This window comes from Plectrocnemia conspersa, unplaced genomic scaffold, assembly GCF_051122295.1.
Source record: "Plectrocnemia conspersa isolate PC_06_02 unplaced genomic scaffold, ASM5112229v1 ptg000009l, whole genome shotgun sequence".
NCBI lineage: Eukaryota > Metazoa > Arthropoda > Insecta > Trichoptera > Polycentropodidae > Plectrocnemia > Plectrocnemia conspersa.
Genome location: NW_028277173.1, coordinates 12,384,774 through 12,409,261, shown reverse-complemented (window position 1 = coordinate 12,409,261; position 24,488 = coordinate 12,384,774). Strand labels below are relative to the sequence as shown.

At 28.8% G+C, this 24,488-nt stretch overlaps 1 protein-coding gene across 1 annotated transcript in view; it reads left to right on the top strand.

Annotated features, from left to right (window-relative positions):
* The window catches only part of klar (klarsicht), a 210,741-nt gene that overhangs the window by 52,125 nt on the left and 134,128 nt on the right, over positions 1–24,488 (top strand). The window contains exons 3-4 of the mRNA XM_088193582.1: positions 21,269–21,360; positions 22,559–23,469. Coding sequence (XP_088049708.1) covers positions 21,269–21,360; positions 22,559–23,469 — 1,003 coding nt within the window. The remainder of the gene's footprint in view (positions 1–21,268; positions 21,361–22,558; positions 23,470–24,488) is intronic.

Sequence of the window (24,488 nt, the reverse complement as noted above, 5' to 3'; positions counted from 1 at the left end):
CAACCTGTGAAACCTTGGATTTAATACATGTACAGAGTTCATTATTTTCCGGATTACTTTTCAAGAGACGATAAAATGAATTCCGCTTGCGTTGATTTTGCATATTTTTTGTACTCTTTGTGATTTAAATAACTCATTTTCCACAATTAGCACGTGTTTGGAAAACCATTACAGCATCCTGGTACACCTTTGTATCGACTGTAATGTTTAATTTAAATATTATATTATGTGTGAGGTGTATTTGCATAAGACCGAACTATGATGGCTTTGTTTGGTAAATTTTTATCGATTTATTATACAAAATTACTTTTTTAATGAATTGGGTCACTGTTTTACGCCATCCGAATTTGATGGATAAATAATAAATTTCAAATACTCTTACTGAAAAGAACAAAGAGTGATAAAAGTAATGTATTCATACAGGCAAACGCACGACAGTAGACCTGCACGTAAAGTTGCAGATTAATAGATATAAATGTACTCTATATATACAGATTGTTCCATAAAATCATTTTTTACTTGAGCGAATAATGTACAATAATACCACTATACGATGTTCTAAGATCTTGATTTACAATATATATAAAATTATACGCTGATTTCAGCATCATTTTCAATGCGCTTCCTTCGACGGAAACCTCAAAATAACATTTTTCAAACGTTTATTAAAAACAACTTTACCAAAATACTCTATACTTTCATATAAATTTATCTGATTCTTATGATCAGTATCTAAAAGACCTTTTTTTACGTATATTATATCATAGATTTTTTCAATATTTGCTATGACAAAATGTTGAAAAATAATTATATTTTATAATGTGTAAATAAACTATTATGCGAGTTTTTGTTTATGTTTTTTGATAATGTAAATACATATGATATCTAAAATAATTGTAGCGTAAAATACAGCTTGTTAAAAAATCATTTTATTCCTGTAGCAGAAAAATGCAAAATCATTATAAAATGCAATCATTTTTAAAGGATATATAACGACTTTTTATTGTAATACACTTTCAAAAAAGCGTTCAGTAATCCTGTAGCATTCTATACCTATTGGAAGTGTAATATATTACGAAACTGAAGTTAGTTACACAGCTGCACGCAATTGAAACTAAAAAGTGTAAATGTATAAACTGTGACGGATATAGTCCAGTGGAAAACGAACGCCAGAGGTTTATCGGCTAAACGTTCTTAAAGAAACCCTTGAATGGGTTTAATAATAAACTGTCATCGTTAAAAGAATGAATATGTCACCTGTCACAAACACTCCTACGTGTGTACGTACATGTTATATTCAATTATGATGTTTACGTCATCGTAAATGCTCAGGTGACGTTATCTAACAATTTCACTGTATGTAGATATCGCACAAAACCTTTTCATGATGTGCCATCACTATCATTTATCTAATCTATGCTTATTTGAATAATTTATGTGATATCTAAATTTCGTTAAACGATAAATCTCACTCGCGGTTATTTTTTATATTCTGTAAACGAGAAGTTTAAAAAAACTCTCACTCTAAATGCACTCATAATTTGTATGGAGATTGTTCAGTCTCCGACTGCGACGTGAGGTAGGCATTAGGGAGCAAAACGAGATGTTTTGTCATAAGATGAATATTTCATTGACAAACTTAAGATGTTCATATACCATGTTTTATGAGAGTAGTTCTAATCTTTTTTTATAATAATAGAATTTAAGCATGTTTATAATTAGGATTTGTTTATAATTAGGATTTAGAAAATTGGCTTCCCCAAGAGGAGAATGATCCGAAACACTGAAGTCATCTGTATACTACGTAGAAAATTAAAATTTTGTCGTAAAATGAAAAATTTGTCTCTTCTTTAAACAGTTACCTTATGTTTCAAATGTTGATGTTGAGTCTACCTCGACATAAAAGTTCAAAAGGTCTCTTAGTTTTACCTTATAATCAACACAGGCACGGATGCGTTAATTAGTCCGCTGGAGGAATCTATGCTGGGGGCAGATTAAGTTCGATTATGCATGCTACAATATGCCCAAAAAGAAGCTTCGTCAGAAAAAATATGTTGTCCTAATCACGATCTAAGTTCTCTTGCGCCCAAGTCGTTCCTTTTTCGATATGTTTTTCAGACAGTTGAGGTTTCTTTTCTGTACTCAAATAATTCATATTATGATAAATGCAAACGTCTTTTTATAGTAGTATGTAATTCTAATTTTTATATAACTATCTATGTTTTTTAATTGAAATGTATTTTTATTCAAGTATATAGACATGTCTATGTCATTTGATTGATCACAAATATACCACATTAGATTTATACATATTTTTAAATTAAAAAATCAAAACCAATCAAACCCACGTCATAATTTATCATATTAAATTGACCCACATCATGAAAATGATTCGACCAAATCAATTTTATTTTGACAACCCTGCACGACTTTAACGATGTACATGTACAGTAACAGATGAGTTCAAGATGAATCTTTTGTCATTATAAAATGGTACAGCGCCTTCTTGTCAAACTACTCAGAGATAAAAATTACACATGTTTTTCTTTCTTTCACCTGCATTTACTGCCCATGGGCAATCATTGAACCACCACATATCAATTGCAAAATTGCCACTTATCGATCGATATCCATTGTGGCTTAGCTGTTGCGCCACAAATTGCGCCATCGTGCGCTAGATGCTCTTCCAAAAAAGACCACGATTATATCATATCGCTTATTTTTTCGTTGTTCTTGGTGAACCGATCGGCTTTCCTGACTTTTTGAATTTTAATTGAAGGTGCTTGCGGTACTTTCTCTGCTTGCGAAACAAATTGTCGACTTTGGCAACGCAATGTTCTTAGCGAAACACTCATCGCCGAATTAGATTTTGATCGACGGGTGTCCAGAAAATGCGTGAAATCGGAAACATACATTCAGATTAACCGTGCAGTTAAAAACGGGGTTATACGCATGAGCGTGCGCTGGTTATATCATTTCATGTAAATTTTGTGCTCGATAGATCGCGTAGTTAATCGATATTTCACGGTTTGGGTCTATGACTTACTAGGGATATTCAGAAAAAAAGTCATAAAAAGCATTTAATTTAGAGATTGACTTATAATATATTTATTTATTTTTCAACATATTCGTCACAAACTTAAGAACGAATTTCCAAGATCCTAGTCATCTGTACACATTTATTTCTGGTCATCTCAATATATCATCAGAAGTTTTACTGTTATTTACCTATACTCCCTCCTTATATTTAGTATTTGAAACACTCAAAACATTCGTTGCTTTTAACGGGTAATTTGTTGAATACAGCTATTATATTTATTGAGAGATTCCACTTCTCACAAGTGTCTGGTGTTTTCTTAAATAATATTTGCGTATAGAATATTTCTTCTGCTTGAGCCCCAAGTGCTTTATTTAATATTAATTAGTTCCAAGTACAAATTAAAGAGCACATTCGATCATTCGCATCTTTATCTTATGTATGTATTTAAATGTTATATGAATTTATATATATACATATTTTATTTTATTTATATATTATATCTATATACATATGTATATACATTTTTTATATATTTTCGTGTGACTTTTATCATTTTTTTGTATTTAATTAAATTAAACAAGTCAATAAATTACAAATTCATATCACAAATTTATAAGTACATATACTTAGCAATCATACAAATTTAAACGTTTCTTATAAATACCATATAATATTTTCTTATTTATTATTACATGTACATGTTACCATTTAATTTAATTTCCCATTAAGTATAACGTTTTATTAGTAGTTGTATTGAGAATTACATTAAAATTCCCGCTATAAGTACTATGTTATTTAATCAATTACCGTTATGTTCAAAGTAAACCTTATAATTAATTACAGCATATCGTTTAATGAACCATGTCACTGAGAAATGATCGCATAATTATTGTGAGATGTGAATTATATTGCAGCTATTTCAAATAAATCATGTTGTATTAAAAGTATTAGTATGATATATTCTTGTTTAATTGTAAAATGGTAATCATGCTCTTTAAATTAAATATCAAATAATTGTGTACAGATATATGTATATTATAAGTACTACACATACATATTTCTGTAGCTTTAGTAGTCCTTTTCTTTAACACATTAGTGTCCAAACTAGAGTCTCCAATTACTCGAACCATCAACTACTCGAGTATCGAATATTAAAATTTTAAAATACTCGAGTACTCGAGTACTTTCGAGTATTTACCAAATGTACCAAAATAGCTATTATTCAAATTCGTGCACATATAAATAAATAAATAAAATACTTAGTATGTTTATTTTTACAATTATTTTAACTTCACGAACATACTTTTTAAAAACAATAATGCAAAAAGTGTCTCGAATTTAATATTACTGCTAACCTTTGGTTTTATTATTCCCGTTATGGAAAAAACCCTTTCCGTTGCTGTTGATGTTGGTCTTATTGTCATTAACGCGTTGGATAAGGCTTCTAATTTATATCTGTTCGCTTTTTATAGATATAAAATTTTTTGAACTCTCTTTTTATGTTCTCTTCTTTCATTCCCTTCTCTGCTTTTCTCTTATTTCCTTCGACTATTGACAAAATAGTATTTTGTAATTCTTCTTGAATAGATTTTTTTTTTTAACAATATACAATATTCTACTCCTTCTGATTAATGCGAAGAATTTAAATCTATATCCTTCGAAGATGTATTTGGGTGAATCCCTTTCACTCTAGAGCTAAACGGTTTGCAAAGAACTGACTACTTTAAATGCCTTTAAAACACACAATTGTTTTGATTTATATTTTAAGCTGAGGGATCAGTATAAACAATTGACAACACTTTACGCTACAACTGCATAGTCATAAAACCTAAAATTTTTTTTGTTGATGTTTCATATTGTTCATTGCCATAAATGAGATAAGTCGGGACTGTCGAACAGAAAACACAAAAGAAATTTCTCCGTCGTACCCACTAACATAGCCGACGACCGGAACTATGCAACTATGGAACTATGAAAAAATTATACCTGATAGTAACCGCTCTAACTCGGGACTTCGGGCATAAACGCCAAATAAAAGCAAGACGTTAACCTTTACCGGACCGAGTTAAAGTTATTTTTGTTTCTGAAATATTTAAAAAAAAATTAATTTCGAGTATTAATCGAGTAATTTTCAAAATACTCGATTATCAAGTACTTGAAAAATAGACAAAAATACTCGAGTATCGAGTACTCGATTACTCGAATTGGAGACTCTAGTCCAAACTTTTTGATCATCTGGGCCGCAATGCCCGACAAAAAATTGTCAAGGTCCATATATTTTATTAATATTTTTTTGACTACAGTGTGACCCAAATAGTCAAATGGGTTGATTACCACTTTACGTTTCACACAAAAAAACAATAACATAGTATTCTTAATGTGAACACAAATTGTCTTTTCACTATCAGTGAAATATCATATTCTTAGAGTGCAGGGTATTTTTCATTACGTAAGCTACATATCAATCTGAAAGAACTTATCTTTTATTGAAACTACAATAGTTAAAGTCAGTTCCTCGGTAATATTAAATTCATTGTCAATTCCCATTGTCAAAGTTGCGCGGTATCTGTACCATCAGTGCTTTTATAAAAAGCTATGGAATAAAATTTTTAAGTATATGTATGTTATTAGGATTATTTCAGCTAAGCTTTCAAGACTTATATAAACTCATCGACAGTAAACGGATTTGCTTTGTTTATAAATTAAATTTGCTACCAAATAACTTGTCTTTACTAATAAATCGGCCACTTTTCGAAATAGTTTTTGTTGAGACGTAAGATTTTTTTCAGATCTTAATTTTTTGTATACGGCACATTTCTTGCAAATTATTTAAATTTGAAAGCAATCAAACATAATGTTTTTTAAAATTAACTTCTATTGCATAAAAAATAGATGTTAGTCTTTTTTCATGAAACGCTTTTTTGTCGTATATTTTATCTTATAATTTCATTAGTTAAATTAAGAAATAATGTTAATAACATGCCAAAAAAAAGAACAATTTTGAAATTTTACTATTAATTTTAATTTATGCGGGCCGCATGAATGAGCGTATTGGACACCTCTGCTCTAACATAACAGGCGTTATTATGTACTATAATACTGAGGCTACTTGATTTTAAGTTTTGTTTTTCAACAATATTTTTTTCTTTATACTTATTGCTATTACCTTAATCCCTATATTCCGGTGATCTTCTCAGTCGATTCTACAATTTATTGGAATCGTGTTCAGATAGATGGTTATATATACTTTATTTTACATTTGGTTATGGCTTTCTAATCTTTCTTGATACTTATGCATTGCAGTAAGAGACAGAAGAAAAATTTCATAGCCCAAAAATCTATTTACGTGAAATAATATTATTATGTAATAGTAACAATAATATCGTAAAATAATCAATAAAAACTTAAAAAAAAACATCTTAAATTTAATACAAATTGGAATAATTTGCTAATTAAATACTATTCTACGTAACAAAAATGCCAAGCCTCAATTAACCGCATAGCATATAAAATTCGGTTGTATTACTAATTAACTATTATTTTATTTGTTAAGGAAAATGTCGTGAGTTAATTAGTCGCTAAAAGTTTTTTGTGGCAAACGACTTTTATGGATTGTCTGTATATAAAATGACTTAATTCACACGTGGGAGAAATATTATAATATTGAAATATATTTTATTAATTGCTTTTATATAATATCTATATGGTTGTTGTTTTTACTGGTTTTAAAATGACATTCAAGACCTAACTTATCAAAATGACTTTACAAATTTTCTTTGCTTGTTTCAAATATTTTTATTTTGGTTTGATATTTCAATTAAACACCGACCGCATCATTTGCTAAAACATACATATTTGTATATATATATTATATATATTTATTTCTGGCTTTTTCTAATACTTTTAATTCAGTCCTAAGTAGAGATTCGAATATCCTGTTTTTTAATTTTTCGTTATTCTAATATTTGTTATACTATTTATATTTATAGTGGAATATTTAAAAAAAAATATTTTTTAAAAACACAAAAACCGGACAAATATTAGAATATTTCCTTAGTTTTTGTGTATGACAACAAAGCAGGTAGTTATTTTTTTTCGGTGTACTGCTGCATTATCTACAGCTAAATTATTGTATTTTTTATGATGAAATGCATACATATGTCGTTGACCTAAGTGTTTTTGAATCTAAGTATTTTAATGTTATAATTTATAGTATGTATTATAGATGCATTTGAGCAAGCTCCGTTTTATGTTTCAATATGCTGCGATATGCAGTGTAACTATTATTTACTTAACTGTACAGGTTGATTTTTGTAACATTATTTTTATCTAATCTTGCGGTTTTTTTCTGCTAATATTTATTATGAGCTTTTTAAATTTATATGTGCATGTAAATCGATTATGTGTTTTGTCGTTTTACATTATTGTTTTTGCTTCCCAGGAGCTCACTACTTAATAATTCCTAAAAAAGTTGAACAAAAAAATATTTCTCTGTATATATTATATAATACGTGTATGAAACATACACGTGCTAACCGATTGCCACACCTTTCGGATGATGCATTCAGCCCTTAGTACTAGTAGTAAAGTATCGCGTGTCCGAAACACCCACGGCTGTGTAAACATAATAAAAGTGCATTCCTAGCGAGAGCACGTGTGAACTGTCAACCACCGGCAGACAGATCGTAATGGGAGTTTTAGTGCTACGCTTCGACGACTACGAAACCAAAGGTTTGTGCCACTGTCAGAAGGGGGAATATTATAGGGCTTGGCATTATATAATAATATTCCTTGGCGTTTGTGGGGTATCACGTATTTTTAATTCAGGCCAAAAATAATCATGGGCGGATACATTAAATTTGGAACTTTATCGTGCGTTGGATTTTATTGTCGGATTTGGTATGTGTTAGTAGGAAGTAAAGGATTGGACATTGGTTGCATAATTGGTCATCGTTCATCGTTAGATTATGCGGATGATATGTGGAAAGTTTTGGAAGTGGGCCAAAATTCTTTTGGGACGCTTTAATTTAAATTAATCATTCTATTTTTAAAAGCGAGTTAAGATATTTTTTGGTTTAACAATAAATTTGTACCTGAGAAAAATAAACCAATAAATCAATATTTCAACATTTGACTATATATTTAGTTTTACACAATTTTATATTATATTATAATTAGGTAGATTTAAAGTAAATATCTATAAATTTGTACTGTACAATATAACAGGCGATGCATTTAAAATCTGGTTTTAACTTTTCCCAGATTTTTTCCATAGAAATTGAATTCCCCTTGCCTTAAAAAATGTGCATTACCATATAAATAATGTTTATTTTATTAACGAAATATAATGGGTTGTACCAGCATGATTTACCAAGTAGTAAAAGTCGGTAATATCTGAAAGAACTAGGTTCGAATCATATATGAATCTTTGTGTTTTTCGGGGAGATTGGAATTAGTGATTATTATTTAATTATAATTTCAATAAATTATCACAGATTAGATTTTCCTAGAACATCCTATTCTGACGGATAAATATCGTTATAAATAATTCAGAATAAAATCGCATAGTGACATATATTGATTGTAATCTGTAATAATAATTTATAATTGATTAATTTGTTGTCAATGATTTACAGACTGATCTCACTTAGTAGTACTACTTTGTAACGTATTGGGCTAACGTCTGTCATGTTGCTAATAAATTGGAATACAATTTCAAAATTATAGAAAATTTTAAAACACTTTAAACTATGTACTTGAATGTTAAATTAAAAATATTTATTTTGGAAATGTTTTCAATGCGGTTACACAATTATTTAAAAGGTTGTTTGAAAAAATGTTTAATTAACTACTAATGCTACAAAAACAAAGAAAACCAATTTCAATGATGAGAAAATTAATGGTTCGTGAAAATATGTTAAAAATATTTTCCAGTTATTTTTTTATACCACAATTAAATTTTCATTATATAGGGAATCAATTAGATATGTAGATTAGTAACAATATCATAGATCACCACTTAATACATAATCTGGGCTACTTTTAAATGCGCTACTTGCTAAAGAACTACTACATATATAGAAAACGTGTTTATTTCATAGCAATTATTATTAAAATTAATTGCCAACGCGTAGGATCTTTTTGATTATGCGAATCGATCCATTCATTATAATGTCTATATCTGGTAACCAGTTTGGTCTGATTTATTAGATTATGGGCGTCGATGTAATTAAAAATATATTTAATGGTTTAATTATAAATAAATGACATTTAACCCAACAATTGATCGACTTAACGCACATCAATTTATCACAGTTAACTCAATTTAAGTGACACTGCGATCAATTCCCTTTGTGTATATTTATATAAACAAACGGAAGCAATTTTTGACCGCTTTTATTCTATAATACAAACAAGGGTTAATATAAAATGTATATGTATGTATAGGTTATTAATTCAATGTGATCCATATAGCCTGAGGTGTTCATATTCATATGCCATATAGCGAGAACCGAAAATTGAATATTAAATTAATACATTTAATAACACAGAAACGTGTGGGAAGTTGACTTTAATATTTATTCTTCGCTTCATATATATCATATTTTTCGCCTAAAGCTAACGGTAAGTGGCGAAAGCCTTTTAAACGGTCTTAACTTGATTTGGTCCGTTCTTAATCTTTCTGCCGATCAATCTGAGATCTTGATGGATCTTCAGGAAATACAAGTTGTAGTAATATTTCGAATGATGTATGGATCATCGGTATCATCACTCTCGACTGGCGATGTTAAGTTTGAGGTTAAACGAAGGGTCAAACTTTTGTATTCATCGTTATGGGTCGTGTTCCGGTTAAGGTGTTAAATCGATGTCCAAATGTGTCCTATTTCCGCTTTGTTCCATTTGTTTACTTCCGTTCATGCGAAGGTACTATTTGGCAGCTTGACGAAAATGATGGAAAGCTATTTGAGTGCTTTTTATGTATGTACTAATAAAATGTTATTTTTGGCAATTCGATTGAGTACTCCATTCATGAATATTATTATCATTGTAACAGCTGTAACATGACAGGCGCTAACCCAAATCATTACAACGGGATAACAGTAACATTGCACATCGGATACATATATTGGTGTATTTTTTATTATAAATATAAAATTAACTATGCTGATATTAGTAGTTGTTGGTTAATGTTAATAATTGGAAAATTCAATTAAATTTACTTTATTTATAACTATTTTATTATGCAATATGATTTTAAACGCTGATTATTTTGTATATATGTATGTACGTGCCGTGCCTTTCATATTAATAGGAATTAAAGACAAGAGTTTCCGAGTATTGCCAAGTTGACACACTTTTGAGTTTCTTTAACTTTCATTCATATTACTATTGCACATTTCTTGTTATCATTTCTACTTGTGTCAAAATCTAAACAGTGTGTATGCTATTTGATTAGAATTTTGAATATATTGCTATAGACAACTATTCAATTTTTACATTAAAGTATGTATATCGAAAAGTACTCGATATTCACTTTAAAACTTAGTAAAAATATAAAAGCCTATTTAAAATAAATTGTAATATTGTGCAGAAGTTGTAGTAAAAGTTTTACTAAAATTATTTCAAAGGTTCAACCCATTGTTTGTACACTTTTACGTTTATATACATATCTATGCAAAGGTGTTTTTTTTTTAGAGGTATAGAACTTTAAACTGAAATAAAACACAGAAAAATAGTGGTATTGGCTTTATTGGATAGATACTTTTATGCCTTTAGTGTTTAAATATGATTTCGTGCATATGGGCGCCGCTCGAATAAAGTGCAATCTGAAAGTCAAATTTTTCGAGCAGCTGGGGCCGTATATTGGCAATAACGCGGCGAATGATGGCTTCCAAGTCGTCCATCATCTCTGAATTATCCATATTGCGGCGTCTTGTTGAAACCAAAGCTCTTCTATATTAATGCCATCCAATTGGGGAACGAAAAAGTCAGTAATCATGGATCTATAGCGCTCTCCGTTGATCTGCTGATGTTTCACGTGTCAATCTGCCTCTGCCACTCTGTGGCTCTGCCCGTGTCTGTCCGAGTCTGCCCCGATGTGACCATCTTTTATATTGCTCGTTTTAGTGAATCTGGTATTTACAGGGTCGGCCCTATGTTATTTGGCGCCCCAGGCAAAAACTAAATTTGCACCCGCCCCCCCTATTAATATTTTAATAACTCATTACATGAGCTCAGAATATATTTAAAAAAAAGTGAGATATCAAATAATTGATTTAATTTAATTTAATTTAGTTCAATAATGAATTAAGTTTAATAATTAATTTAAATTATATAATAATTAATTTAAAATATTGAATAATTAATTTAAAATAATTTAATAGTGAATTTATCAAGTAATTTAAATAAATAATTAAATTTAATAATTCATTTAATAAATATATCAAAAACGAATTTAAATAATTTATTTATTTAATGAATAATTTAAATAATTGGTTTAATAATTATTTTAAATAATAAATTTAATTCAATAATGAACAAAGCAGCGCTCAAAGTTTGCCACCGGCTTCGATACGATCGGACCACGGGTTGTGACATATTAATGTTTTCAAAATTCTGCGTGAGTCGGTCGTGACGCCTCGGCCAGTTGCGGCGCCTCGCGTGTCACCGCTGTAGCCGTGTCACGCGCGAAACGAACACCCACCCAGCCCGGCCGGTCCAGGCTGGGCAGCACAAATCGAAAGCCCGCAGACTCATGATCGCAGTTTTAAAAATTCCGCGTGAGTCTGTCGTGAGCGACTCGGCCAGTTGCGGCGTTCGCCTGTCACCGCCGTAGTTGTGTCACGCGTGCGCCGAACACTCGCCCGGCCCGGCCGGCCCAGAAAGTAAGGAAATCGGAAGCCCGCAGACTTACGATCGCAGTTTTTTACTTGATTTACAATTTACTAGTATATAATTATTCATTTATTTAATTATTAAATATAATTAAATATTTAAATTTTTAATTAATTAAAATTATTTTTTTGAATTAAATATTCAATTATTTATTTATTGAATTCAATTAATTATTGAAATTAATTATTTAAATTTTTATTATTTTTTTGAATTAAATATTCAATTATTTAATTATGAATTAAATTAATTATTTAAATTAATAATTAAATTTATTTAATTATTTAAATTAATTATTAAATTAAATTAATTAATTAAATTATATATTAAATTAATTAGGAAATTATTTTTGATTTATTATTAAATTAATTTTATTATTCATTTACGTCAGCGCATTAACGCGGCAAATAATATCATATTATATTCTTCAACAATATTGTTTATTAATTTTAGTTAAATATTGCGCCTTTAATTTATCGATCCAGTTAAAACCTCCTAGGCAGAAGTTACCGTCTCAAATAACTTCCGAAATATTAAATTGAGACAAACACTTTCTTCAAACTTTTTATAAAACTCAATCTAATACACAACTTTGCATTAACACATTCGCCATTTTTTGCAAATTGCGAATTTTATCGATCCAGTTAAAACCTCCTAGGTAAAAGTTAACGTCTCAAATAACTTCCAAAATATTAAATTGAGACAAATACTTTCTTTAAACTTTTTATAGAACTCAATCTAATACACAACTTTGCATTAAAACATTTGCAATTTTTTGCATATTGCAAATTTTATCGATCCAGTTAAAACCTCCTAGGTAAAAGTTAACGTCTCAAATAACTTTCGAAATAATAAATTGAGACAAACACTTTTTTAAACTTTTTATAGAACTCAATCTAATACACAACTTTGCATTAAAACATTTGCCATTTTTTGCAAATTGCGAATTTTATCGATCCAGTTAAAACCTCCTAGGTAAAAGTTAACGTCTCAAATAACTTTCGAAATAATAAATTGAGACAAACACTTGTTTCAAACTTTTTATAGAACTCAATCTAATACACAACTTTGCATTAAAACATTTGCCATTTTTTGCAAATTGCGAATTTTATCGATCCAGTTAAAACCTCCTAGGTAAAAGTTAACGTCTCAAATAACTTTCAAAATATTAAATTGAGACAAATACTTTCTTTAAACTTTTTATAGAACTCAATCTAATACACAACTTTGCATTAAAACATTTGCAATTTTTTGCATATTGCAAATTTTATCGATCCAGTTAAAACCTGCTAGGTAAAAGTTAACGTCTCAAATAACTTTTGAAATAATAAATTGAGACAAACACTTGTTTCAAACTTTTTATAGAACTCAATCTAATACACAACTTTGCATTAAAACATTTGCCATTTTTTGCAAATTGCGAATTTTTTCGATCTAGTTAAAACCTCCTAGGCAAAAGATAACGTCTCAAATAACTTCCGAAATATTAAATTGAAACAAACACTTTCTTAAAACTTTTTATAGAACTCAATCTAATACACAACTTTGCATTAAAACATTTGCCATTTTTTGCAAATTGCGAATTTTATCGATCCAGTTAAAACCTCCTAGGTAAAAGTTAACGTCTCAAATAACTTCCAAAATATTAAATTGAGACAAATACTTTCTTTAAACTTTTTATAGAACTCAATCTAATACACAACTTTGCATTAAAACATTTGCAATTTTTTGCATATTGCAAATTTTATCGATCCAGTTAAAACCTCCTAGGTAAAAGTTAACGTCTCAAATAACTTTCGAAATAATAAATTGAGACAAACACTTTTTTAAACTTTTTATAGAACTCAATCTAATACACAACTTTGCATTAAAACATTTGCCATTTTTTGCAAATTGCGAATTTTATCGATCCAGTTAAAACCTCCTAGGTAAAAGTTAACGTCTCAAATAACTTTCGAAATAATAAATTGAGACAAACACTTGTTTCAAACTTTTTATAGAACTCAATCTAATAATAATAATAATAATCTAAAACATTTGCAATTTTTTGCATATTGCAAATTTTATCGATCCAGTTAAAACCTGCTAGGTAAAAGTTAACGTCTCAAATAACTTTTGAAATAATAAATTGAGACAAACACTTGTTTCAAACTTTTTATAGAACTCAATCTAATACACAACTTTGCATTAAAACATTTGCCATTTTTTGCAAATTGCGAATTTTTTCGATCTAGTTAAAACCTCCTAGGCAAAAGATAACGTCTCAAATAACTTCCGAAATATTAAATTGAAACAAACACTTTCTTAAAACTTTTTATAGAACTCAATCTAATACACAACTTTGCATTAAAACATTTGCCATTTTTTGCAAATTGCGAATTTTTTCGATCTAGTTAAAACCTCCTAGGCAAAAGATAACGTCTCAAATAACTTCCGAAATATTAAATTGAAACAAACACTTTCTTTAAACTTTTTATATAACTCAATCTAATACACAACTTTGCATTAAAACATTTGCAATTTTTTGCATATTGCAAATTTTATCGATCCAGTTAAAACCTCCTAGGTAAAAGTTAACGTCTCAAATAACTTTCGAAATAATAAATTGAGACAAACACTTTTTTAAACTTTTTATAGAACTCAATCTAATACACAACTTTGCATTAAAACATTTGCCATTTTTTGCAAATTGCGAATTTTATCGATCCAGTTAAAACCTCCTAGGTAAAAGTTAACGTCTCAAATAACTTTCGAAATAATAAATTGAGACAAACACTTGTTTCAAACTTTTTATAGAACTCAATCTAATACACAACTTTGCATTAAAACATTTGCCATTTTTTGCAAATTGCGAATTTTATCGATCCAGTTAAAACCTCCTAGGTAAAAGTTAACGTCTCAAATAACTTTCAAAATATTAAATTGAGACAAATACTTTCTTTAAACTTTTTATAGAACTCAATCTAATACACAACTTTGCATTAAAACATTTGCAATTTTTTGCATATTGCAAATTTTATCGATCCAGTTAAAACCTGCTAGGTAAAAGTTAACGTCTCAAATAACTTTTGAAATAATAAATTGAGACAAACACTTGTTTCAAACTTTTTATAGAACTCAATCTAATACACAACTTTGCATTAAAACATTTGCCATTTTTTGCAAATTGCGAATTTTTTCGATCTAGTTAAAACCTCCTAGGCAAAAGATAACGTCTCAAATAACTTCCGAAATATTAAATTGAAACAAACACTTTCTTAAAACTTTTTATAGAACTCAATCTAATACACAACTTTGCATTAAAACATTTGCCATTTTTTGCAAATTGCGAATTTTATCGATCCAGTTAAAACCTCCTAGGTAAAAGTTAACGTCTCAAATAACTTCCAAAATATTAAATTGAGACAAATACTTTCTTTAAACTTTTTATAGAACTCAATCTAATACACAACTTTGCATTAAAACATTTGCAATTTTTTGCATATTGCAAATTTTATCGATCCAGTTAAAACCTCCTAGGTAAAAGTTAACGTCTCAAATAACTTTCGAAATAATAAATTGAAACAAACACTTTTTTAAACTTTTTATAGAACTCAATCTAATACACAACTTTGCATTAAAACATTTGCTATTTTTTGCAAATTGCGAATTTTATCGATCCAGTTAAAACCTCCTAGGTAAAAGTTAACGTCTCAAATAACTTTCGAAATAATAAATTGAGACAAACACTTGTTTTAAACTTTTTATAGAACTCAATCTAATACACAACTTTGCATTAAAACATTTGCCATTTTTTGCAAATTGCGAATTTTATCGATCCAGTTAAAACCTCCTAGGTAAAAGTTAACGTCTCAAATAACTTCGAAAATATTAAATTGAGACAAACACTTTCCTTAAACTTTTTATAGAACCCAATCTAATACACAACTTTGCATTAAAACATTTGCAATTTTTTGCATATTGCGAATTTTATCGATCCAGTTAAAACCTCCTAGGAAAAAGTTAACGTCTCAAATAACTTCAGAAATATTAATATGAGACAAACACTTTTTTAAACTTTTTATAGAACTCAATCAAATACACAAATTTGCATTAAAACATTTGTCATTTTTTGCAAATTGCGAATTTTATCGATCCAGTTAAAACCTCCTAGGCAAAAGATAACGTCTCAAATAACTTCCGAAATATTAAATTGAAACAAACACTTTCTTTAAACTTTTTATAGAACTCAATCTAATACACAACTTTGTATTAAAACATTTGCCATTTTTTGCAAATTGCGAATTTTATCGATCCAGTTAAAACCTCCTAGGTAAAAGTTAACGTCTCAAATAACTTCGAAAATATTAAATTGAGACAAATACTTTCCTTAAACTTTTTATAGAACTCAATCTAATACACAACTTTGCATTAAAACATTTGCAATTTTTTGCATATTGCAAATTTTATCGATCCAGTTAAAACCTCCTAGGTAAAAGTTAACGTCTCAAATAACTTTCGAAATAATAAATTGAGACAAACACTTTTTTAAACTTTTTATAGAACTCAATCTAATACACAACTTTGCATTAAAACATTTGCCATTTTTTGCAAATTGCGAATTTTATCGATCCAGTTAAAACCTCCTAGGTAAAAGTTAACGTCTCAAATAACTTCGAAAATATTAAATTGAGACAAATACTTTCCTTAAACTTTTTATAGAACTCAATCTAATACACAACTTTGCATTAAAACATTTGCAATTTTTTGCATATTGCAAATTTTATCGATCCAGTTAAAACCTGCTAGGTAAAAGTTAACGTCTCAAATAACTTTTGAAATAATAAATTGAGACAAACACTTGTTTCAAACTTTTTATAGAACTCAATCAAATACACAACTTTGCATTAAAACATTTGCCATTTTTTGCAAATTGCGAATTTTATCGATCCAGTTAAAACCTCCTAGGCAAAAGATAACGTCTCAAATAACTTCCGAAATATTAAATTGAAACAAACACTTTCTTTAAACTTTTTATAGAACTCAATCTAATACACAACTTTGCATTAAAACATTTGCCATTTTTTGCAAATTGCGAATTTTATCGATCCAGTTAAAACCTCCTAGGTAAAAGTTAACGTCTCAAATAACTTTCGAAATAATAATATGAGACAAACACTTTCTTTAAACTTTTTATAGAACTCAATCTAATACACAACTTTGCATTAAAACATTTGCCATTTTTTGCAAATTGCGAATTTTATCGATCCAGTTAAAACCTCCTAGGCCAAAGTTAACGTCTCAAAGAGCCGCCGCAGTAATATTTTATTGTTGTTGCTTAAGTTGTTGACATGGTTATGGGAGCGGGGCGAGGGATGCCAGGCGAAATAAAAACAGTCACGCAAGTGTTACCCAAGTACTACTAAATTTTTGGCCATAACAATGCTGAGCTCCTATAAAATTTTAAATAAATAAATTGTAATATATAAAGTACATAAAATTTTAAATGAATTTTTATCAAATGAATTTTACATACATAAATTAAATTAAACAATAATAAATTGAAATTTATTTTAAATTTTAATAAATAAATTTTGAATGAATAAATTTTAAATAATAAAATTTTGAATGAATAAATTTTAAATAATAAAATTTCAAACAAATGAATTTTTATTAAATAAATTTGAATTTTTTTTTTAAATAATTTTTTTTTACAAATTAATTTTAAATGGAATTTTTTTTAAATGAATTTTAAATACATAAATTAAATTAAATAATAATAAATTAAATTCTAATTTCTAATTTTTATTAAATAAAGTTTGAATGAATAAATTTTAAATAATAAAATTTTAAACAAATGAATTTTTAATAAATAAATTTGAACTTTTATTCAAACAATTTTTTTTTAAATAAATTAATTTTAAATTTGTAAATTTTAAATAAATAACTATTAGCGACGTCGTGGTAACGGTTGCAATTACACACAGATTGAGACGCTGCAGTAATATTTTATTGAATTACAAAGTTGCTTACGTGGTTACGGGAGCCCGTGACGCGCGCGAACAGGGCGAGGGATGCCAGGCGAAATAAAAAGAGTCACGCAAGTGTTACCCAAGTACCACTTTATTTTGGCATAACAAATCTAGGCTCATATAAAAATTTTAATAAATTAATTTCAAATAAATAAATTTAAATAAATAAATTTCAAATAAATAAATTTAAATAATAAAATTTCAAATAAAAGAATTTTTAATAAACAAATTTAAATTTTTTTTTCAAATAATTTTTTTTTAATAAATTAATTTTAAAATGAATTTTTTTCATATGAATTTTAAATACATTAATTATATTTAATAATAATAAATTAAATTCTAATTTCTAATTTTTATTAAATACATTTTGAATGCATAAATTTTAAATAATAAAATTTCAAACAAATGAATTTTAAATAAATAAATTAGAATTTTTTTTTCAAATTTTTTTTTTTAATAAATTAATTTTAAAATATTTTTTTTTCAAATGAATTTTAAATACATAAATTAAATTAAATAATAATAAATGGAATTCTAATTTCTAATTTTTATTAAATAAATTTTGAATGCATAAATTTTAAATAATAAAATTTCAAACAAATGAATTTTTAATAAATAAATTTGAATTTTTTTTAAACATTTTTTTTAAAATAAATTAATTTTAAAATATTTTTTTTTCAAATGAATTTTAAATACATAAATTAAATTAAATAATAATAAATGGAATTCTAATTTCTAATTTTTATTAAATAAATTTTGAATGCATAAATTTTAAATAATAAAATTTCAAACAAATGAATTTTTAATAAATAAATTTGAATTTTTTTTAAACATTTTTTTTAAAATAAATTAATTTTAAATAAGTAGCCAGACTTAAGGGCAGGCAGTACAGGCATTCGCCTGTACTGCCTGCCCTTAAGGCTGGCCCTGGGTATTTACGAACCAATTGCATCGCTTCTTGAACACACCTTCAAAATGTGCTTACGCCTCAAGAGAAACCACTTTCTAGGTTTTTCCTTAAGCGATCGCTAACCAATGATCTTCAAAAACAACGGTAATAAGAAGCATGGTCGATGTATTGTCTGGCGTGCATCTTCTCATACAAAGCGTTGTTTTTGAAGGATTGTGTTATATTCTATGTCCGTGCACGATTTATATTGTTGACGGTGTTTGTTTGAGGTTCCAAAATTTCTCTTGCATTGTATGATGTGTGGTTTTAACTTTTGTACCGGCTTTGATATTTTAAAGAGTGAGAGATCTCCCTTTTCGTTGTTCAAGTGATTGTCAACGAGACCTCTCATTTTGTGATTATACGCATAGGTGGTGGAAAACCACCACACAAACTGTTCTTCCACATTTTAGCTGTTAGGCTCTTGCATTTCACAGCGAAGCTATTGAATTATCTGTTGCACTAGAGTTACAAAATCTGATACACATTGCGCATTTAAAAGTATACCGATTGTGTAATTATTGATATTCAAGATTTTTTCATATATTTCAATTTACAAATCTGTCATTTGTATTTTTCCGATTTAGTCAATTTCTAAAAAGGGTAAGGTGAAATATTTTTACGTTTTTCAGCTTTGACTCAGTATTCGATGCTATAGTATAAGTTGAGTAGATAAAATGAAACTTTGAATATTAAAATCCTCACCCCAATTGCAATATTTTTTTTATAGCAAAAATATTTTTTATATAAAATTGTGTTATTGTATGGGCATATATCATTCCGCTGTGATTAAAATAATTATAATTTTTTTGCCACAAAGATTCAAATATGTATATAAAAACTTATGCTCTGAGAATTAATCTAAAAGTCAAAAATAAATCACATATGCCTAAAAATAAACAAGACCTTATAAAAACGAACAACATTTGAATCAGTGTAAATTTTATATCTTATCTTTGTTGCATAGATCTTGTACAGCATAAAGAACGCTATTAAAAATAGATTGCTACCAATGAAACTGATATATTTCAATTTTAACAATTATTAAAAAATATATGGACTATTATTTTTTAATTTTAGTACGTGTATTTTAATTTAACTGGAAACCCATCGTTAAAGTGATTTATTTAAAGCGCGATTTTTTTTAGATAACTTGAGCTTAGATCGGACTGATTTATGCGTCTAGATTTTAACGATTGATAAACACCCTTAATATGTGATACTTAAAATTAATCTGTGTTTGGAATTCGGTAGAATTAATTTTATTACACGAATTTGCCCCCAATTCCAAATTTTATAACATAATCCACTTCTTAAGAATTAATTAACGCATTTTTGGTTATCGGCATTTTAACTAGAATCGTGCCAGTTATCTTAATCTGTGCATTCATTATGCACCAACACGGACGTTTTCGTTTCCCGGATAAACAAATCCTAAACTTTGCTCATTTGGAGTGCTCATAATGACTTTGTTTTCTAGCACAATGAGAAAAAATACAGATTAAACGAAACGTTCCTTGCCGCTTAATTGAGCGTAAAGATAACCGTGTCGGTTAAACATCGTGGTTAATCCGACCCTTGGATGCACCCAATTAATAGTTACTATTTCCGGACTGCTCTCAAATCAGTCAGCATCTTGATTAACAACCTGTTTTTTGGAACCGTTTCAAAAAGAGTTAACTTCAGAGGCGTCAGGGTTTGAAATTATTTTTTATTAGTCTCCAGTTAGGATAGTATATCAATCATCGCGGAATCTTTTATGAAAAATAGTTTCAAAGTGTCAACAGATCGATCTTTGATATATAAATTTGTTTAGTTTTATGGTAGAAACGAGTCTTCAATCTTATTCTTGGATCGCATGTCAGGGTATATATGGCGAGGTAGTTAAAGCTATTCTTGTTGTTGTGATTCTTGGAAATGGATAAGGGGGATAAAAAGACGCGCTTTTTATAGGATAGCGTGGAATTTGATACTGATTTGGAGAGGTTTTGAAACTCCATACTATATATGTTCATGAAGATTGTATATCTTGGTATCTCATTAATCGTTTACGCTATTGATTAGATAAATATTAAAAGATTTTTAGTTACACCCTTTTAAAAATCACGTTGAATGTTTGAAAAAAATATGCCAGCATATAATGTCAATTTTTGCATATTCTTTCATTGTAAACTATTTATTCGGTTATTCAGAAGAAATTCCTGTTTTTTGTTTTTCTATTCTTGTGTACTACATATGTTAGAAGATAAACTATAAATGCTTACCTGGAGAGTGACGATCTATCAATTCAATACTTGCGATATATCATTATCTATACTAATAGAGATGGGGAAAAATGTGAACATTTTACTAATTCCAATATTTTATCTTTTTCAGACGGCTATTGGTCCACCGCCTAGGCGACCGGCCCAAAAATGCCAACTTGAACGCTTCGGGGTTTCCCGTTGTAGGAGATCCGCATCAAGGAAGTAAGTATATTTCAATAATATTCTCAAAAACTGAATCAAACCTTATAATATCATGAATAATAGTATTTTGTAGTAGTATTAACTACTCTATTAAATCAACAATATAAGGAATAAACTCTCTTGATCCAATAATATTTGTCTCATTTTATTTTTAGTCTAATATTATATTAAAATGAATATCTCAATACTTACACTGAAAGAATATTTCATTCATTTTTTTACCTCCCAAAATAAGTAAACCAAAAAAAGTATACACAAGCATCCTCAGAAGTGTCGCTTTTGATTTTTAGTCATGTTTTACACCGCCACATCACTTCCACTACTAAAAATACATCTTTTTGAGCCTTGCTCGTAAAAGTTTTTAGTCGCGTGTATAACCTTTTTTGTTTTTGGTCATTTCCTGCCTCTGTCTGGCTATCAGTTCAATTATCTCTATACATAAATATTTATCTTTGATCTTGTCTTATTAATTACATCCATAGGATGTTCTCCCTACGATAATGGATGTTATTTGATGTGCTTCTCTATATATAATATATACGTAGAAAAATGTAGCCTCAGGCAAAATGCATATATTTTGTTGAGATCTTGGCGATATACAGAGAATGTTTAATAGGGGCAATTTGCGACGTCGCCAATGAAGATGTCGCCATTCTTGTTTTTAACCGGATTCTCTAGTTTATCATATTATAAATTTAGTTAAAAGAAATTGTGAAGGTTGAGTATTACACTCTTACAGGATATTAACATTCTATATCAGATCATCATCATCGTTTGGTATAAAGCTTTTAGTGAGTCATAACCTCCAATAAACATCAATATATTACTCGTTCTGATGCAAATGTTCTCAAATTAGAAACTGCGATTCTCATGGTGAATCAATCCATACAATCCAAGCACTAAAAAGCTTTTCAGACTGGATTGTCCTCTTTCATATGTTGGTCTTAACCTCCCTCTATGTCATCCACAGTATTATTGTTCTATGTCAAGTATCATCTATCTACTCTGATCTGCACTTTTTTTTATTTTTGATTGCCCCATATCATTAGCTGTTTTTAAATCCATTTTCATAAAGTGAGGTTCGGAAGTGTATAATTGGTTTCTAATTTTACCATTTGCAACTAAATCATAGCGTAGTACAGTTTAAGTTTCTTATTTACTTATATCAAATTACATATTATTATTTTATATTTTTCAGATCAACGGGCAAACGAAGGGCTTCCAAGAAGAAGCAGCTTCAGTATTGTCCGATAAGCACCAACAACAATTCTGATTCCGATGTTAACGCCGATCATCACCTACAGAAACCAAGAACGCACAATATAAACGAACGAATTGCAATTGAGCAATACACTAATTCTGACACCAACACCTCAGTTTATATTAATCCGCCATTGAGAAGCCACGTGCCTTCGATTTTCTCGAATCACCCTTCAGCACATAGTCTATGTTTCAAATGCGGTGATCGCTTTCCTCATTCTAATAATTCTAATAACTCTCCGAGATCTTTACCGAACTACTTCAACAACCTCGATAACCCGTCAATAGATCTATCCCCTGACAACAGTTCAGGGCCGATATCGTTTGACTCGGGTATCGACCAACATAACTCTTTGCCATATATAAGGAGTCTTAATTCTAGTCCATATACAGCTGTTTCGAAAACAGAATCACACAAGTTATATTCGAGAGAGCACTTAGATTTATATTTAAGGCATTTGAGCAAGTCTTATGCTGGTAATGTAAAAAGTAATGAACAACGAAATAGTAATAACGATGTAAATAACGAATTAAACATAACGATAACGAATAAGAGTACAAAAACGGTAGAGACCCAAACCGACTGGGTTCCGCTGCGAATTGTCAATAGCAAAAAGTTAGTTCCTTCTAAGATATACGTAGAAGGATGGAAAACTATCGAAGCTGCAAATAGAAAAGTTCAACTTTTGCAAATTAGCAAGAGTGTAGCAAGAAACTTGACAGATAAAGCCAAATTGATTAAACACCCTTCACCTTCTTCGATTGCGCTCGAAGAAGACTTTGAAAGAGGTTATCAATCTGATACGGCTACCGGTGGACCGATACAAATCATCATGCCTGTGGGAACGAGTGAGTATCGTAATTAAATTATATATTATTTATAAGAACACCTAATTTTCAATACAGAAACATAAAAAAAAGAAAAAAACTGGAAAGCGACCTTTCTATCAGTATTGTCTGCGATTGAGATTTATTATGATTAGTTTGAGAGAACCATTTTTGTTATATTTAAATACATGAGTCAGAAGGCGATTCTTCAGAGAGATTATACAAATATTATCTTACTTATCGTCAAGTTTTTGAATTTTTAAGCTTTGCAACTATTCATTTTAAAAGAAAATTTATAAATTTGATGGGTGAAAGGTAGTGACTATATTTTTCTCAAGATCCTAGTGTGCAACTTAGCAAATTTTTAAATGCATGATATTTAATGTAATCTACATTTATACTGAGAGCGGTAGGGGTGACCAATGGAAAGTAGAAGGATGCCTATGTTTTGAGCAGGGTATTTATACAATTTGATTTAAATCTGAAAATGTGTATGATTATATATAGAAAAATATAAGATGTGAAAATTGCTTTATAGTTATGACTTTTTAAGCATATTTTTCGTAGAGTATAATACCCTCAGTCTCTCTTATTTATTGTTTCAATCTTAGTGTCTTTAAATAGTACTTAATTCCATTAGCTTTGGAATAAAACTTAATCTTATAATATGAACTTTAGACGTTCATTTTGGAAGTTGCTCTTTCTCCCTTCTCTTTATAGTAACCTGATTTCTGCGGCTGGTTTTATCATTAATCGAGGTGATGTATCAGGTTATATTCTTAATAATTTTGAAGTAGTGTAAATGACATACATTCCGACCTGACATGCTGGCAAATACATGTGCACATTTTTTCCTTATTGTGATTTACAATCTTTTTCCCTACAAAACAAATTCAACATATATTCAAGTATGACACGCTAGAGATGTGTATACTTAATATTTACTTAAATTTGTTTCTAGTTATGTAATACAGTATACAAGAAGACTAATTAATCATAATTAATGGTTTCATCCCTATTTCCTCAAACACTACAGACTA